The following is an 18877-nucleotide window of genomic DNA, read 5'->3' on the forward strand; positions in this document are numbered from 1 at the left end:
AAATTCTTAAGAACTTATAATATAAGCTTAATTACTTGCTCTTTATTAAGTTGCGTTGTGATGTTAAATGTTGGTAAGGCATGCGTTACGATCTTAACCACAAAACACGTGCCGGGACTACCGGGATGATATTCTGGCTAATCGTTAAAGTCATGATTATGTAAATGATCGACTTGGTAATTAATTACAATATTATTTGGACAGTTCCTCACAGTGTGATATCAAAATTTGGTTTAATGAAGTAACCTAAAAATGCTTAGGATGTGAGTTAATGAAATATGTCAACTTCACTAAGATAACCCACTAAAACTTCTTTTTGTACCTCCTCTTGCTAATATATATGAACTTGCTATACTATATCCCTAAGTGTAAGGTATCGTTGGTTGCTACACTTGAATTGTTGTTCTGCATCGTGTTGTGCTTTTCATGATATCATTTATGAATCATGTTGCATCAATGCATTCCGATAGCGGTAAATATCGGAGGCTCAACCAGTGCGAGATAGGGGCTTGGTGTGTCCTATACAATGATGGTACGGGAAGTGAATACATTAGCAATAATATATCAATATCCATCATACGATGGTAGTTATGGTCGTCTACCCATGTGGCGAATACATAGGGTGTTCCGTAAGGTGATGGTACAGGAAGTGAATATGTTGGCAACAATGTATTGTGCAACGTGATGCACAAGCACCGTTCGAGTGAGTGTGCACGAAGGATAATGAATGTGATTGTGATGCTTTTTGGGAAGGGAGACACTACAGAAAGAAATATGTAGATAAGATTTGAGCATACTTTCATTTTCTGATTCTAATTTTGTACCATACCTTTGAACATGTATTTTCCTTGATGTATGATGCCTTAGTGTGCATCACTTATTTAGATCCAACTGATGCTATTTTTTCTATATCGGAATTTGACCTTTCCCCTCTCTTTCATCTTATCGTCACAATAGGATGAGGACCTATGACAGTTTGGGAGATCTTCCTAAGGGTTCTAATGAGAACAACCCTCTACCACTTTCACCATCGAGTATGGCAGATGTCCTTATGCAAATTGAGCAAAACCATCAAGCTTAGACGATGCTCCTCGAAGCTCTCTTGCGCAACACAACCCCTCATGGAGGAGGTAGGGCCGAACGCCATGATGACTTCGCAGATTTTCTTCGGACTCAGCCACCCACCTTCACGTGGGCTGAGGATCTCTCGATGCCGACCATTGGCTTTGCAACATCGAGCAAAAGCCCGCTCTCCTTCGATGCAAAGACCACGAGAATGCTTGTTTGCCACGCATTAACTCCAAGATGTGGTTGGTGCATGGTGGACCAACTATCTTTCCATGAACGCTACCAATCATCATGTATCTTGGGCGGAGTTCTGCCAAGCCTTCCGTGATTATCATCTTTCCAAGGGGATCATAGAGATCAAAAGGCGGGAATTCTTAGACCTCTTGCAGAGGGGCAAGTCTGTAATAGAGTACGTGCAACTGTTCAACCACCTGGCACAATACGTGCCAGAAGAGGTCAACACCGATGAGAAGAAACAATACCGTTTTGTCAGCGGCCTCACCTCCAAGCTGCAAGACCGGCTATCGGCTCATGAATTTGCCAATTTCAACAAGTTAGTGAGCACCTCCCTCACAATTGAATTCAAGATGCAGAACCACCAGGAGGAGAAGAAACGTAAGAGGGTCTTGTTGCCTTATATGGGCTGGAGCTCTCAATATCCGCGTACGGAGAGTCAACCCCCTTCATCTCACATGACGACTTTGGCTGCTCCACGGCCCGTGTGGGTGGTGCGACGTCCATCTTTCTCCTCTTCACAAGGATAGTCTCCATGACCCGTAGGATCTCAAGCAAATGTGATAGGTGGCCCTAGCGACCCTTGTTACAATTGTGGACGTGTCGAGTATTTCGCACGGGAATGCCCCTTCCTGAAGTCTGAAGCCGTGGTGACTGCTCTAAGGCCACAAATCCCCACGCAATCATCTCATCAATGCTCTCCTTGTAGGGAGTAAGTGCAAAGATAGCGTCTCTCAGGAACTGGCCTACTGATCACTTTAGAATCGCTTATAGGGGCTTTCCACTTAATCTTAGGAGCTCTCCTAGGTTATGTTTGTGGAAGCTCTCTATATAGGTTGTGGCATGTGATTTTTCTTTTCTAGCACAAGTTGTGTGGCATTGATCTTAGATTTTTCAGTCTCAAGGGTATTAGATGTTGTGAACACAGTCTTGCCAAGCTTGTTGCAGGCCACTATGTCAAAACCCAAACCTAGAGCTAATCATGTCTTATCCGCACACATCTTGGTCAAGGCCAAAATCAAATCCATCTTGCCCTTGCTTTCTAAGTACTTCTCCACAAGAAAATGAGGTACTAATTTTCAGCCATGCGCTTCTAAACTTGCTCTCTTACCCAGCTGAATCTGTCCTTAAAAATGATGCTAGTGGAACAATTCAGCTGCACATCCTTAGAACACCCAATATTCTCCAATTTAGACTCTAACTCCATAATATACTTGACTTTTATTTCAACATCCTTTGTGAGTAAAGGACAATTTTTACAAACATCTAAAATAGTGGATCTAGACTCTTCCTCACATAGGTTCTTCTTAGCAATGTCAAGCCGATTGACAACTTGAGCATACAAAATTTGAAGTTCGGTAAGCTTAGTCATGATTACGACACAACTTTCACACTCTTCTTCCTCATCCTTAGCCCTAGACCTAAACAACTCAAACTTAGACACCAAACACTCTAGCTTATACTTGACTTCCTTAACCTCTCTAGCCGCACTACGAACCAACCTATCTTAACTAATAAGCGCACTAGTTAAACGATCAACCTTAATAGAAAGTTGATCATAAGATTGTTGTACCTCATGTGAATCAGGATCGAGGTCGTTGTTCTCACCTCGCAACCATGACATCTAAAAACTCTCCGGGATCTTGCACAAACATCTGATACTCCTGATTGTAAGTACTCTGACGCCTAGTCTTAATCTGGTTTGTGCCCTCATAAAAAACACTAGCCTTAATCTTTCTAGCAGTGCGAAGGTGTTGAACTCTGTCAAAAGTCGCTACGACTCAGACTAGTTAACAAGATATTTCTAGCCTTGTTGTTGACCTCATATTGATCAGTCTAGGCCAAAAAACGTACGAGCAGTAGGGATTTTATAGCTAAAGTCAACAATATCTCATATTGCACTTCCTTGCCTTAAGAGATAAGCCTCCATGCACACCTTCCAATATGAATAGTCACGATCCTCAAAGAATGGTATTTTTCCATTTCTCTCCACTGTTACATACGGATCAAAAAGCCAATAAAGATCAACTAGTGATCAAACTCAACTCTGATACCAATTGTATGACCGAGTAAAGTGACTAGAGAAGGGGTGAATAGGAGCATTACCAAATTCTTGGATATCCTATCCTAATCTTTCACCCAACGAGCCTCAAATAAAAAGCGGAAGTAAAAAACCGAAAGAAACAAAAATACACTGGACATCTCTGAAAAGATTATTTTTATTGTAGCTCCAATAGATGGATCTGAATCATAGGTTCCATATAAACCATTTCAAGTGACATAGCTGACAAAATATTGTAACTTGATGAGAAAATACTCAAATCCAAAGAACTAATCACTATAGTGAAGAAACTCTTCAAGTTAATGAATCTAGAGGTAAGAGATGGTTCATGACTAACTTATAGATAATTTTTTATCCCTATAGCAACAAGAAGAATAATTTTAACATAATGCAAAAATTCAGCTCTCCAACAAAAACAAAAAGCATAGCAAAACCGAAAAACTTGCAATTATGCAAGGGAGCCAAGAGAGGAAAACTAAACGGAGATGAACACACAGATAATATGCAACACTATATTCATTACTTACATAAGAATGCGCTATTTTCGGTTGATTACAAAGTGGTTTTATATACACAGCCATCACCTAAACCATAGGCTAAGCATTCTTCTCTTTCTCTTTTAAAACTATAGAACTCAACTCTTTCGTCATATTTATAGGCCTTGGGAGCTTTCTTGCATCCAAGTAACCTAGATTTCTTGCATCCTAAGTAATCTTCCTGATGATAACATGTGTACTCTGCCTTGCAATTTTGACCGCCGGTAAGTCTCTCCCGCTCTCGATCCCTTGGACCACCTTGTCACTTGCCCCGACATCCCTTTCACTTGACTTTGTTAACACACTGTCTCTATCCAACTTCTCAAGTTTTGCTTCCTCTCCACATGTACAGCTAGGATCACCTTTGACTCCGTCCGACCTCCTTGATCGTCCGACACCAAACACGCTGCTTAGCCCTAATCATCATGCCATCGAACGCCAAGTTACATTCATCACCTACACATCATAAGATAAGCACATAAGTTTCTCCAACTCTATTTCTCTCCATCTTCGACCAGTCATAATCATAATCATGTATTATAATACATAGACATGCTCATGCAAACCAAATTCAACTCAACTTAATCTTTGTTAATGACTCTCTCTCTCTCACACACACACATATCCACTTGGTTTCTCACTATCCTATATCCCAATGTCCATCGGAATAATATATATACAGATCTACAACATCCTAGAATGGTGAATAGCCAATTTGGTCCAATGGGTTTCCCAGATGCTTGCGTTCAACCCTTGTTTTATGCCTGGTGAAGTGTTCAGTCAAATTTGATTTTTTGTAGATGAGTCATCTAATCTACAAGGGAAGGAAGTAGAACTAAGAGAACGGTAATTGTTTTTAGGAGCTACGAGAAAATTGAAACAAAGGCCATCAATTAAGTAAGTTATGATTGTTTCTCTTTATTTTCTTTCCCGTCAATTTGTCTCGTTGCACAACTAATTTTTTTTAAAATTTGTATGGTTTATATTGGACAAGTCTATAGAGCGTGTGCCAAAATGAATAAAACATTTCAATAAACCAGTGATATTCCACCAACATGACATAATTCTTCTTCCTTGGTCCACTATATGTGGTGGAACTTGCCCTTACTCTCTCCACTTCCTCACCCCCCTCGCTAGAAACACCCATCAAAGCCTCCCTTTGGATTGGTGGCACCTAGTCGCAACTACTAAGATGATGAGGTGATTGTTATATTTCAGCCGATTGGACTATCATCCAGTGCTCCAATCCAAGCGAACCCCACTAAAACCCACTCAACAATGAGAACGAGGTAGTCAATCGACCCTTTCTAATTGCACCAATTGTGGAGTCTTTAGTGACCACGGGGTGCACGATGGAAACCAAAAGGGGCGCGATAAGGAATTAAGCATGGAAGGAGCATGGACAACGCTGATATACAAGTCGTGTATAGCTACTTTTGGTTCCAAGTAAGGTTTAACTATCTACATTTTCACCTCAACCTTGGATTTTCATCATGTTTTAGAATAGAGACTTATTGTTAATGATTGTTCAATATTGAAGCACAGTTGTAAAAGGCATTTTGCGAGGTGTCACCTAGCATCTAGGCCATTGCCTAAGTGGTCGAAGGTCCTGGGGAAAAGAAAGTGGAGGGCCAAAGAAGAACAAGTAGGAGAAGACAAAGGAGGTGCGAGAGGATAAGAGAAGGAAGACTATCTGGACCTTGGGACATATAGTAGACTTGACACACTCAGCCTATGATTAACAAATTGAAGAAAACCCTCTTCCTTTGTCTGGCCATAGCCGCCACTCCTCCATCGCTGATGTCGCTACCTTTTGCCTCTATTCATTGCCCCCACATAGGCATAGGTCTCATTGTTGTCGATGTTGTCCAACGAATCAAAGTTGATAGCCAATGTAAAGATTAACCCTATTGTCTCGGTGGCAGTAAAGGCTAACTCAGACTTGCACGGGTCACCTAACAAGCTTCCTATCCGGCTAGTGAGGCGTCTAGTCACTTACTTCACTAGTTTAGGCATGTTTAAAATGCACAATTTCTATAAGATTCCTAATATTTGTAGTTAACATGAAATTCATGGATTCCAAACAACCCCTTAGCCAAAATCAGTGGCTGATGCAGAATAACCAGGTAGGGGCTCATTCGGATCACGATCCTCTGACTTCACCCTTTTGAAATCACTGTGACTTTGCTTCAAACCGGAGAATATTACATAACTAACCGGAAAATTTGAACTAGTTACGAAACCGAAAAATATTGCATAACTAACTGAAAAATATTAAACTTAAGTGAAGTTGAGATTCAATAGTAGACATTGATCATTGTGTGACTTCAAAGATGTGAAGGATTCTGATCCAGGCTCATTTACCTCCATCTTCCTCTCCCTCTTATTCTCCCTCACTCTTCTTTTTTTCTCTCCCTTATCCATAAACAAAAAGTTAGGAGATTAGAGGCTCCATTAGCTGCCTAGCGGGAAGGGTTTTCAGCCCCCTGGATCCTGTAACTTCACATCTTTGTTTTAGTCCGCTAAGTTTGTTGCTCCGTCGCTAACCTCAATTCATTGTCTCCCCTCCCTCGTCCCACATGACCTCTTCCTCTCCATCTTTAACTCCTGTACCCATCGCTTGTCCACAATTCTTTGTCGCAGTATTTAAACCAAAGCAAGTACTGTAAGAACCAACCAAACAGAAAGAGACGGGGGAGGAGGAACCCAAGAAGCTGAAGCCGAGGCAGCAGGTAGTGGACGAGCGGAAACCAATCAACCCTCCTCTCCATTGACCTGTTAGCCCGTCCCTCCCTACCCAACCCCATCCTTCTTGATTTCTTCTCGGGGCAGATTCCGATCTCGCGGCGAGCAACCGCGTCTTCCACATGCGGAGGCGCAGCTAGGCCCATCCCATGCCACCTGGTGAGCGATCGAAACTTGTTTTTTTCTTCTTGCGTGTGTGTGTTCTTGGGTGGGAACCGGGGACGGGATTCGTTCGTCGGGTTGGGTGCGAAAAAAAATGATTTGGGTGGGGTGGGATCGGATAACGCCATTGACAACGATGCGTGGATGTTGAAGGTTGGTTGGTTGAGAGGTTTGGGAGGGGGGAAAGCTTTGAAATGTTTGCCAGGGCGTGCCGTGGGTGGTTTCTTGTCGCCCTGTCCTGCCATTCTCGTTCGTAAGATTTGGTGAGTGCTGCTTTGAATTTGATTGGTAATCGGTTTCGTTTTTGTTTGGAAAGGGTTAATCTTTTGTTTGTTTCGAAAACTTAGCTTTCGGCCAATCAAGAACTTAGCTTTTCTTTTGCCAAAATGGAGAGGTCTAGCCTTGTTCTTTTGATCCACTTTTGGGCTTCTTTTAGGATTATTTCCCTTTTTTTTGGTGTCGATGGTTCATCTTTCGTTCTTCGCCTTGCGATTGCGTAATGAGTAGAAAAGTTGCAACTTTTGCCTTGTGTTAGCAATTTCTGATTCGGATTTTTTTCAGAGTTCTTGCTTGGTGCCATTGGCTCATTGCTATCATTCGAACAGAGTGAAAGATCGGCGTCTTAATATTTGTCACCATGATGCTGTTGCAGAGCAGGGGCGACGTCTCCGGGGAGCAGAAGCGCCATGCCGTGCTTTCGGTTCGCGAGCTGGGAGCGGGAACGGGAGCGGGAGCGAGAAGAACGGCGTGGGACGGCGACGGCGCGGTCCCTGTCCGCGCGGTCCACAAGCAGCACGACGTCCACGGACCGCGAGGTGCGGCGGTCGGGGTCCGAGTGCTCCCTCAACGCGTCGGAGCTCAGCAGCGCCGGGTCGTTCAGCCGGTGCCGGCAGCTGTCGCTGTCGCAGCGGCCGACCAACAGCCTCCGCATCTTCACCTTCCAGGAGCTCAAGAGCGCCACCCGCGGGTTCAGCCGCGCGCTCATGCTCGGCGAGGGCGGCTTCGGCTGCGTCTACCGCGGCATCATCCGGAGCGCGCTCGACCCGCGCAGGAGCCTCGACGTCGCCATCAAGCAGCTCGGCCGCAAGGGGCTGCAGGGGCACAAGGAGTGGATGACCGAGGTGAACGTGCTCGGGGTAGTGGATCACGCGAACCTGGTGAAGCTCATCGGCTACTGCGCCGAGGACGACGAGAGGGGGATGCAGCTGCTGCTCGTGTACGAGTTCATGCCCAACGGGAGCCTGGCGGACCATCTGTCGGCGAGATCGTCGCGGCCGGCCTCGTGGGCGATGAGGCTGAGGGTGGCGCTTGATACCGCTCGAGGGTTGAAGTATCTCCATGAAGAATCTGAATTCAAGGTACGCTTCGTTCACCTCTTCAAATGGTCTTCGATGTCAAGTATTCTTGATTGCTAGATTTCTCCAGACTCTCAGAGGCTGCTTAGAGGCTGATTGGTTAGCCGTACATGTGAATCTTAGCTTGCGGATGCATATAATTTTAAGAAAAAGCTTTTTTTTTTCTCACATGCACTGTTTCGATCTATGCAAGGATGTATTTGGTCTTTCGAATGATGTTTTATATAGCTGCATCGTATAGTCTGACTACTGAGCGAAAATAAGTTAAGCGCGGAGTCATTTGTTGAGAAGAAGAATGTTTGATTAGTTGTATTTAGATAGGCTGAGCTGAGTATCTATTTAATTAACTGAATCTAAAGCCGTATGAATAGATACAAGAGTTGAGATTATGATTATTTGCTCGCATGAAAATAATTTTATAACACTGACAACTTGCATCATTGTAATGCTCTTTTCAGATCATATTTCGTGATCTGAAGCCTTCGAACATTCTTCTCGACCAGAACTGGAACGCGAAACTGTCAGACTTTGGCTTGGCGAGATTGGGACCGCAAGAAGGAAGCCATGTTTCCACAGCGGTATGCAACAAACAATTAACCAAGAGCTTTACCTTCTTTGTACAATGTACATAATTTGATGCTGGCAATGTTCTTAGTTTCTTGCTGCAAAATGTTGGCACATTCATTGATCTCAAAGGCAGCTTCCCATGTTCCTCCAGTACCTGGAAACCAAGTAGCAAACCCAGGAGCGGTTAGAACAAAGAATCATTCAACCATTCTGATCTGGTCAAGGAACTGCCTTCACATGCTCGAAAACTTAGCAGCAACTACTTTTCAAATATTGGTGGCCTTGCTAAAACTAGGAGCTGACCATATCATATCTTCTATGCAACCAAAAAAAGGAGAAAACGTAACACAAATGTAGGCAGCCAGGCACTTTCGGTTAGTCTGCACGCTAGTGCCGAAGGACCGGTCAGGAAAGTCACCTAACCTTTCTGGTCAGTTAAAATCAGCTGGCTTTTCTGGGTGCTTCCAGTTCCAATATGTTACAACATGTGATTCCAAAATTCTGCAACCCCTAGGGTATCTATACTCATAGATACTGACATCTTTGAAAGCTTCTAATCATCAACATTATTCTTGTTTTGTATGACAACCAAAACAGGTGGTGGGGACTATAGGATATGCAGCTCCTGAATATATCCACACAGGACGCCTCAGCACCAAGAATGACATATGGAGCTATGGCGTGGTGCTTTATGAGCTCCTTACAGGCCGGCGACCTCTGGACCGGAACAGGCCACGAGGCGAGCATAATCTTGTGGACTGGGTGAAGCCCTACTCTTCCGATGTTAAGAAGCTTGAGACTGTAATCGATCCGAGGCTTGAAGGGAATTACTGCATAAAGTCAGCAGCCAAGCTTGCATCAGTGGCAAACAAGTGCCTGGTTCGCCATGCCAGGTACCGACCGAAGATGAGTGAGGTACTGGAGATGGTGCAGAAGATCGTTGAGAGCAGTGAGCTTGGAACACTGGAGCATCCCCTGATCAGCAATTCAAAAGAATTAGTAAGTGATGAAAAGAAAAGAAAATGCCTCGACTTGAAGAGAAGAGTTGCAGATATTAAAGCTGGGGAAGGGAGATGGTTTGCATGGCAAAGGTGGACGCCCAAGCTTCTGAGAACACAATGATTCACAGTATCAACAGATGAGGTGTTTCGTGCATGATTTGACTTGCATATAGTTTAGCAAAAGCAGCAACTGAAATGTCACCTGAAGTTGTCATTTACCATATAAGTCAGAGAGCATGACAATTGTAAACAAACTGTTTGGTGCAGCCCAGTGCGGCCACCACTAAATAATGGATAGGTTTACATTTTCTGGGATCACACATAGGCAGTCTTCTCCACCACTTGAGGTTCCATGTTTTTTTATCATAGCTTAATCAAAGATCAAGTAGTCCTTTTTTAGAGTAGAAGTCTTATTATACAGTTTAAGTTGGTTTCGTGGAGTGACTTTTGAGTTGTATTAAGTGTCAAATAAGAGCATTCAGGTAGTGCCTGTAGCTCATTGCTTCCTGAGTTTGCCGGTGTTGTGCTTTGTGCGCACTGCGCATGTACCTGTAGAATTTCTGTTTCTCTATAATTGGCACAGCTGATATGCATGAAAAGAATGATCAAGAATCTGTACCGAAGCTATGTAGAGCAGAATTTGCATATGCACTTCCATATAAATTGCTTGAACATGCTCCTGGGCTCCTGGCACATGGCAAAATTGCTCCATACACAGTTTCGACACATGCATGTGACTGATGAAACACTGTGATATGGTTTTCACCTTATTGTTAAATCTTCCATATAAGTAGAAGCTCCAGGTGAAGCAATTCTGTAGAAAGCTTATCCGGACATTTCATACTGTCTGCCTGCTATTTGAGTGATGCGCATGCAGTAATCACGGTCTGTCATCAATTTCTCTCTTCTGTTTTACTGAATTCTCAAAGCAGCTCAGCCAATCTCAAGACCACTTCTGCACTCCATCTTTCTACAGCTCTTCTTTCAGTGGAGAATTTGTAACAAATGTGTTGCTTCTTATCTGCAAATAGCTGTCTCTTGATGGATCTGCTCACAACTAGGTTGTACCTGGCAGCTTGAATTCCACTTAGCCTAAATGATACTTTGAATAGTGCTTCAGTGGTCAGAAGTCAGAGCTGAGAGCGACAAATACTATGTCCAGATTCACTCCGGAAGTATGATCAAACTGCTTCATGGAAATTGTTTTTTGACAGATCCACAGGTGCAACCATCTTCCTAGCAGTGTGCACAGAGGTAATCTGGAATAGTAGCATCATCCTTCATTTTCATCTCCATTGCTATTAGATTCAGCAAGGCATAAATCTCTGTCGATCCCGGATGAGTCTTATCCTGGGCAATGAACCTGCATAGCCCTCCACCAACATCAATCTCACTAAATCCAGGTACCTTCTTTACACCCCTCTCCTCCATCACCTTTCTCACTTTCTTTGCCTCTTGCCACCGCCTAGCAACAGCGTAGATATTGGACAAGCCAATGTACCTGCCATCATGGTCTGGCTGCAATTGGACAAGCTGCCTGCCGACTACCTTCCCCAGCTCCACCCATCCGTGCAAATGGCAGGCGTTCAGGAGAGCACCAAGCACAGAAACACTGGGTTTCATTGGCATACCTCTAATAACACCGTATGCTTCCTCCAAGCGGCCTGCTCGACCAAGCACATCTATCAGGCAGGCGTAATGCTCGACATGCGGTCTGAGCCCTTGCGCTTCAAGCGAGCGAAAGAACCTCCAAGCCTCATCCACCAGACCACCGTGCACACAAGCGCTCAACAAACAAAGGTAAGTGATCTCGTCCGGTGCAACTCCAGCACGCTGCATCTCCCCGAACATCTCCACGGACTCCCAGCCCATGCCATGCACTGCCAGCCCGCCGATCACAGCGTTCCATATCAGAACATCGGTGCTCTCTGCTGGCACAGCCCAGAACACCCCGAGCGCCTCGCCAATCGCCCCGCACTTGGCGTACATGTCGACGAGCGAGGTCGCGAGCTTGAGGTTGAGTGGGAAGCCGCGCTCCCTCAGGCACCGGTGCACCCACCTCCCCCGCTCGAGGTCCCCCAGGTGCGCGCACGCGCCGAGCACACTGACCATCGTGACGTCGTTCGCCCTCACCCCGCCGCCGTCCTCCGCCGTCGCGGCATTCTCCATCATCTCGAACACGGCAAGCGCCGCGCGGTGCTCCCCGCACTTGACGCACCCGTCGATCATGGCGCTCCAGGAGATGACGTCCCGCCGCGGCATCCGCGCGAACACCTGCTGCGCGGCGGGGAGGTCGCGGCACTTGGCGTACCCGTCGAGGAGCGCGTTCCAGGAGACGAGGTTGGGGCGCGATATTTCGTCGAACACGCGGCGGGCGTGGTTGGGGAGGGCGCAGGCGGCGTACATGTGAACGAGGGAGTTGGCGACATGGAGGTCGGCGGGGAGGATCCCGAGGCGGAGCGGGTGAGCGTGGAGGGCGGCCGCGAGGGAGGGGGCGGACAGGCGCGCGGCGGCGCGGGCGAGGAAGGGAAAGGTGAGGTGGGACGGGCGGAGCGCGGCGCGGAGGAGGAGGAGGAAGAGGGAGAAGGAGAGGGAGGGGGTGGCGGAGGAGGAGGTGGACCGGATGAGGGGGTCGAGGAGCAGGGTGGTGAGCGCGCGGCCGTGAAGGTGGCGCAGGAGGTGCGCCGGCAGCGGGAGGGAGGGAGGAGGCATGCGAGAGGGGAGGGGAAGGCAAGGGCGGGAATCCGAAATTGTTCGCGGCCGCGGCTCGGCGACAAATCACAGAGACAACCCGTGGTCCAAGGAATTGAGGAATTAGAATCCTCATCAGTTTCTTACTCTATTTTAAGAACCTGTGAAATAATATGTATATTTTGACTAACAAGTAGTCAAAGTATATGTTCAGTATATAAAGATTGTACAACTATATTTATATTTCAAAATCTTTTTACATTATATTAATTTTGCAGTATAAATAATATATTTTACAAGTAAACAATAGTTAAAGTCTAGTTTTAAAGACTGAGTCACAATAAAATACAGCTTATATTCTTAGACGGAGAGTTTGTATTCGTGGACTCCAAGATGGAGAGTTTGCATTCGTAGACGGAGAGTTTGTATTATTAGACAGAAAACACCAGTCCCGTTGACCAAGAACTTCAATAGCTATTAGCGAGTTTTCAATTTTTAGCTCAAATTTAGCTTAAAAGCCAAATGAGAAAACACTGATCCCGTTGGCAAGAGCTTGCTATTAGCGAGTTTTCAAATTTTAGCTCGAACTTATACCAAGTCCTATCCTAGGTGCTAAAAGCACTTTCCAACAGGCAATTCAGATCCTCTACAAATCCACAGTGCTAAGTAAATGGTGTGTTTCTTTTCAAAATTACAAAAACAGATAAGAAATCTCCTTGCATCACAACAAAAGCATCGTGATTCATGAATGAAGCATAAATAATGCATGGAAAGTGTTAAACATCGTTGAGAAAATGTCATCGGATAAGAGTGACAGGGCCACAGCCTAAGCCGAGTGCGTATAATCTCAGCAGCATCCAAATGTACCGAAAATAAATATCATTGCAGGACATCCCGTGAATATGATTAGTTCAACAGATGACTGGCGAAACCAATATCGAACACAACCCAGCAACAACACAGAAACCTAACTGTATAAGTCGTCATCATCGGCGGCTGCACCAGCAGACACGAAGGGATCGGCGGCAGCTCCAGCACCGGCAGTTGTAGACTGCTCCGAGAAGCGGAACTCGCTGCCGAACCCGCGGGACTGCTGCAAGGTCTGGGCAAACGCCTGGTACTTGCGGATGTCTGCGTCGCTGACACTCCGGCGGGCGTACTTCATCGACTCCTCGAAGTGAGCTGCCTTGATCTCCGCAATCTCATCCACCTCGTCTTCCTCCATGGCTTCAGGGTTGTCCTTTCTCCGTCTCTCCCTCTCAATGTCCTGAAAAACCATTACTATCCAGATTAGCAGTTGCAAGGGACATTTACGCATACCCTTCAACTAGCTTTAGATTTAGTCAGATGAAAATGTTAGGCCAACTACATATGTCAAAGCATCCCCAACTCTTCTACAACTTGCCAAGAAAAGTCATACTATCGTCCATAAAACACAAGCATTTTAAGATGAGAAACTTCAAGACGTTATGCAGCAAAAATCCTAAAACTTAAAACTGATATTTGATTGGTAGATCATAGTGTAGTAGGAAGTAGGAACATCAGAAGACAAGGTATCATTTAAATAGCTACCGTACAAACATTGATAGATAAATCAGGCTAAGATTTCTTAGTAACCAGTTCATGATTAGATGAGTTTTATGGGGCATAACTGACATTATATTCAGAGTATGAATTACTACGATATTGTATTCAGAGTACCAATTCATATGGATAGATGGCGTTACCTTCTCAATGTTCTCTCTGATAGCATATTTGCATGAACGCTGGCAAATTTCAGTAATATCTGCACCACTGAACCCTTGGGTGTATTTAGCAAGAGCATTCAAGTCCACATCCTTCGCCACAGGTGACTTCCTAAGGCAGGCTTTGAAGATTTGGAGCCTAGACTGCTCATCAGGCAGTGGAATATAAATCAGCTGATCAAGACGCCCTGGCCTAAGCAAAGCTGGGTCTATGATGTCAGGCCTGTTTGTAGCCCCAATAATGAACACAGTTTTCTTGGCATTCATGCCATCCATCTCTGTCAGCAACTGATTCAGCACTCTATCAGCGGCACCTCCAGCATCACCTACGCTGCTTCCTCTCTGTAACAGGGCATGACAAAGTGTCAAGTCATAGAAACATGGCACCATACATGAGCAAGAGCTAAGGTGGGAGGGGTGAATGGACCTGAGTAGCAATGGAGTCAAGCTCATCAAAAAAGAGGACACAAGGTGCAGACTGGCGGGCCTTGTCAAAAATCTCACGAACGTTGGCTTCACTCTCACCAAACCACATGGTAAGCAGTTCCGGACCTTTGACACTGATGAAGTTAGCCTGGCACTCGTTCGCAATTGCCTTGGCCAACAAAGTTTTACCACAACCAGGTGGGCCATAGAACAGAACTCCTTTGGATGGGGACATACCGAACTTCTCAAATTTCTCCGGGTGTTCTACCGGATATTGAACGGTCTACAGGAATTTTGCAGTGCATTAGCAAATTGACTGGACGAAAACAATAATCACTAGCACATTATAAGATCAATGAGCATCTAATTACCTCCTGGAGCTCCCTCTTGACATTCTCCAACCCACCAATATCCTCCCAAGAGACATTTGGAACTTCAACAACCTGTATCCAGAACGAAACTTTAGCATCTCTTAAAAAGAGCAGGTCAAAGAGAGAACTAAAGACAGGAAACTCACAGTTTCACGAAGTGCAGATGGGTTGCTTGTCCCAAGTGCAGTTTTGAAGTGGTCATTTGTAACAGCCATTGAGTTTAATATCTCAGCATCTATAGTCTCATCCTCGAGATCTATGATATCCATCTTCTCACGAATGCATTGGAGAGCAGCCTCAGTGCAAAGGGCAGCAAGATCAGCACCAACATATCCATGGGTGTCCTTGGCAATGAGTTCCAAATTAACCTGGACATTTCAGAAAATGGATGTCAAGCAATGCTACAAAAGAAAAAGGAAATCATATAACAACCAATAACATAATCAAAGGATCATGAATGAGTGAAGATCACTTACATCTTCAGCAAGTTTCATGTTCTTTGTGTGAATGCGGAGAACCTCAAGCCGCCCAACTTCATCAGGAACCCCAATGTCAATTTCCCGGTCAAACCTTCCAAACCTACGAAGAGCAGGATCAATGCTGTTCGGTCGGTTCGTAGCACCCATAACAATAACATGGGAACGAGCTTTGAGTCCATCCATAAGGGTCAAAAGCTGTGAAACAATACGGCGCTCCACTTCTCCATTGGTCTTCTCTCTCTTAGGAGCAATGGAATCAATTTCATCAATAAAAATGATAGATGGAGCATTCTTTTCTGCTTCTTCAAATGCCTTTCTGAGATTGCTCTCACTCTCTCCTGCAAGCTTTGACATAATCTCTGGGCCATTAATCAGAAAGAAAAAGGCTCCTGTCTCATTTGCAACTGCACGAGCAATAAGGGTCTTTCCAGACCCAGGTGGTCCATACAGCAATATGCCCTTTGGTGGCTTCACACCAATGGATTTGAAAAGCTGAGGATGGCGCAAAGGAAGTTCGACAAGCTCCCTGATTTGGGCCATTTGCTTTCTAACTCCACCAACGTCATCATAACCAACTTCGTCGAGCCGTTCCTCATCCTCCCTCTTAATAGGCTCCCCATCACAAAATATTTCTGTATCCGGTGCAACAATGCAATACTCAGTAGGATCGGTCTCTATCACTTTGAACTCCACACTTCTCATCCCACCTCTAACAAGGAAAAGGTCTCCTTTCCTCAGGGGCCGGTATGCTTCTAGGAAATATGCTGCACATTTACATAAGAGGGGAAATCATTAGAAAAGGAGAATGACAATCAGGTTCAGCATCACATGGCAAAAACTAGATGTATTTTTCTAGGTAGTCTAAATGACAGACTTTCCCCTGTTCAGAACTCATGAAGCCCTTGACAACAGGAAATGTAAGAGACTGAGTACTTCAGTAAAGATAAAGGAAAATTGAGTATCATGAACATGCACAAGAAAGAGTATGTAAATAAATTTAAGCAACTGAGAACAATGTTCACATGATCAAGAACTCACGTTTCAAGAAGGCATCAAACAGATTCCCTGTAATGCCCTCAACTGTATCATCAATTGGAAGGATGTGTACACGCTTCCCATATTTCACATCCTGGCACTGGTGGACGGAAACCACATCACCAAGTCGCACCCTCAGGTTCTGCCGGACAACCTTGTTCATCCGAACCTTTGGCTCCTCACACGTTTCATCCGCAAGGACAATGCAAATAGTGTCTTTCCTCTTCTTACCCTATAATGCAGAGTACAAGGTCAGACCTTGAATGGACTAACGGTTGCAATGTAGTTCACTAATTGTAAGTAAATTTTGTAATCAGCCAAAACAGACGAACTAGCCTGGCAACAGAAAAGAACTTACAAAAAGATGGGCCACTATATGTCGAATTGCTCAACACTCCGTACATAAGGAAATTACTAGCATTGTATGCACATCTATATGTTGTGCTAGAGATCATGAAAGAACTGTACATGCTACATTGTTTATAATCTCCACACAACAGAACAATTAACACCAACTGGAATAACATCAAATTGTGTGCGTTCTTTTGTTTAACAAGGAATAATGAAATATTCATGCAAAAAGTGGTCACTTTTAGATTCAGAAGTGAGAACAACAGCGTTTGAGGTTAAAGAGAACATATTAGCACATAGGAAACTTCTTCATACTGTAAAATACATCAGACTGAAGCAGAAAAAAAGAACTTCCGTAAACTAAAGAAACAGAGTACGCACTGCAAATTGACGAAAATCTTGTAGTCTAAACACTACCAGATTAATATACAGCAGACCAAACACCACCAACCCACTAAATTCCTCCAAATTCCCAGCAAAACAATTAATTCCATCATCCTACCCCCCCCCCCCCCTTCAGCAAGAAGTTACCGTGATGAAGCTAAGGGTTTTCCAACAGATCTGCAATCCTAACCCAACTAATTGCAGTCGCTAACTCGACATCCACAGATAAGTTCCGTGACACCACAATCGGCTAATCCGCTCAACATCCAACAAAAGGAGAATAACAGCTCAGGCTAGCCCGCATCCCACCTTGAGGAGCACGGTGTCGCCGCGGAAGAGCTGCAGCCTCTCCATGGTGTCCGGGTGCAGCGCGACGACGGAGTTGTCGTCGTTGGTGGCCTCATCGACGACCAGCCGGTTCGGCGACTTCTTCCGCTCCAGGATCGCCGTCGAGTAGTCCTTTTTCCCCTTCCTGCGCGCACCACCGAAAAAAACCCTATCACCAAGGCGATCCCCCACGACAAATCGCAACCGAAACCGGCCAGATCGGGGCCGGGAACCCCAAACCCTAGGGCTCCATCAGATCGGATCGGGCGAGGTCGGAGGGAGGGAGTGTGAGATCTTACGGATCGGAAGCGGAGGCCGATGGCTCCCCTTGGCTCGCCATGGCGGCAACGGCGACGCGCTCGGGGCCGCGGTGGATGTCCGTCTCGGGTCGTTGGCTGGCGGTGGCGTTAACTGCAGCGGCGAGGATGCGAGACGGGGAGGAGCCGAGTAGAGGGATTAGCCTTCCTTTAATAGCTTCTTTCTTGCAGCGGGGGTTTGGGACCCGGCGCACGGCGCGCGTCACCAGATACGTCACTGACGCGCGGGGCCTGGGCGTGTGGGCCCGGACTGGCAGGGAAGGTTCCGGACTGTGCCAGAGGTGGGGCTCCGAGTCGGAGCTGTCAGCCGTCGCGGAGGGAAGGCCCCCGTGCCGACGTGGGGGGCGAGGGCTGGTGGGGACCACGTGGAAGTGACGCGGTGGTAGGCGGGTGGGCAGGGCGGGGAGAGTAAAGGTTCCTGCAGCTTGTGCTCGCGTGCGGGGTTGGACAAGGAGAAGGACAGGTTGAGAAGTTTGGTATCGTCTGGATCTTGTAGCTGAAGGAGCAGGTAATGCGAATATGGTATAGTCTAACGCGTTAAAAAATACTTATTGGACAGCTATAACCTAAAACAAAGAGAAAAATTATACTGTGGACAACAGTATAATAAGTCACTGGCCATAAGAATGTCCAAGGTGGAGATAAAAAATACAAATTTTATCAAGTAACTAAAAAATATAAACCATATCAAGTAACCTAAATATAACTATTGTACTTGTGCAAGATACAGAAAGTTAAAGTGACTATACAAAGACACTATGCCATAGTGCTAGTAACTACAAAATATCGCTTCTTAGTTGTTCCATAAGATGATTACTGTAAAGAGACACCAACTAAAACTATCCAAATTATAGACACGATTTAAACAATATAATATATTAAAAAATTACACCACACATCATTTATAACTTGTCCACGTGTACTTAGATAAAACAAAATCAACTATACTGCAATAAATCAAGATATCATAACTCTTTCTTCATGTACAAGATGAAGGTATTCTGTGACACCTGCTGCTTGT

The 18877-nt window shown here is 45.2% G+C and overlaps 3 protein-coding genes across 5 annotated transcripts; 1 reads left to right on the top strand and 2 right to left on the bottom strand.

The window, feature by feature from the left end:
* The first annotated feature begins 6340 nt into the window (after positions 1-6340).
* Positions 6341-10332, top strand: LOC133907417 (serine/threonine-protein kinase PCRK1-like). Of its 3 annotated transcripts, none has more exons than XM_062349459.1 (4): positions 6341-6804; positions 7465-8165; positions 8621-8740; positions 9327-10332. In XM_062349459.1, exons 1-4 carry the CDS (start codon positions 6795-6797, stop codon positions 9849-9851), a joined length of 1356 nt encoding a protein of 451 aa, XP_062205443.1. In that variant the 5' UTR covers positions 6341-6794; the 3' UTR covers positions 9852-10332. The 3 variants fall into 3 exon arrangements, with proteins under 3 accessions (XP_062205443.1, XP_062205444.1, XP_062205445.1); XM_062349460.1 differs by having other exon boundaries at positions 6342-6804; positions 7460-8165; XM_062349461.1 differs by lacking the exon at positions 6341-6804 and adding an exon at positions 6933-7070 and having other exon boundaries at positions 7460-8165.
* Positions 9138-12525, bottom strand: LOC133907416 (pentatricopeptide repeat-containing protein At5g08305). The gene is made up of 2 exons (XM_062349458.1): positions 10350-12525; positions 9138-9704 (listed from the first exon to the last, which is right to left on the bottom strand). Exon 1 carries the CDS (start codon positions 12440-12442, stop codon positions 10967-10969), a length of 1476 nt encoding a protein of 491 aa, XP_062205442.1. The 5' UTR covers positions 12443-12525; the 3' UTR covers positions 9138-9704; positions 10350-10966.
* Positions 12526-13162: 637 nt separating this feature from the next.
* On the bottom strand, positions 13163-18001 carry LOC133906960 (cell division control protein 48 homolog E-like). The gene is made up of 9 exons (XM_062348927.1): positions 17839-18001; positions 17522-17684; positions 16481-16709; positions 15440-16206; positions 15110-15331; positions 14964-15035; positions 14594-14875; positions 14149-14508; positions 13163-13688 (listed from the first exon to the last, which is right to left on the bottom strand). Exons 1-9 carry the CDS (start codon positions 17877-17879, stop codon positions 13389-13391), a joined length of 2436 nt encoding a protein of 811 aa, XP_062204911.1. The 5' UTR covers positions 17880-18001; the 3' UTR covers positions 13163-13388.
* Positions 18002-18877: the final 876 nt, after the last annotated feature.

Source organism: Phragmites australis, chromosome 24, assembly GCF_958298935.1.
Source record: "Phragmites australis chromosome 24, lpPhrAust1.1, whole genome shotgun sequence".
NCBI classification, from domain to species: domain Eukaryota; kingdom Viridiplantae; phylum Streptophyta; class Magnoliopsida; order Poales; family Poaceae; genus Phragmites; species Phragmites australis.

Coding starts and splice junctions, on each gene's coding strand:
- LOC133907416 (XM_062349458.1), bottom strand. CDS start 12,442: ATGCCTCCTCCCTCCCTCCCGCTGCCGGCGCACCTCCTGCGCCACCTT.
- LOC133906960 (XM_062348927.1), bottom strand. CDS start 17,879: ATGGCGAGCCAAGGGGAGCCATCGGCCTCCGCTTCCGATCC. Junction 14,876..14,963: donor TCAAGAGGGAGCTCCAGGAG/GTAATTAGATGC, acceptor AAATTCCTGTAG/ACCGTTCAATATCCGGTAGA. Junction 14,509..14,593: donor TTGACTCCATTGCTACTCAG/GTCCATTCACCC, acceptor GCCCTGTTACAG/AGAGGAAGCAGCGTAGGTGA.
- LOC133907417 (XM_062349459.1), top strand. Junction 8,166..8,620: donor ATGAAGAATCTGAATTCAAG/GTACGCTTCGTT, acceptor TGCTCTTTTCAG/ATCATATTTCGTGATCTGAA. Junction 8,741..9,326: donor GAAGCCATGTTTCCACAGCG/GTATGCAACAAA, acceptor CAACCAAAACAG/GTGGTGGGGACTATAGGATA.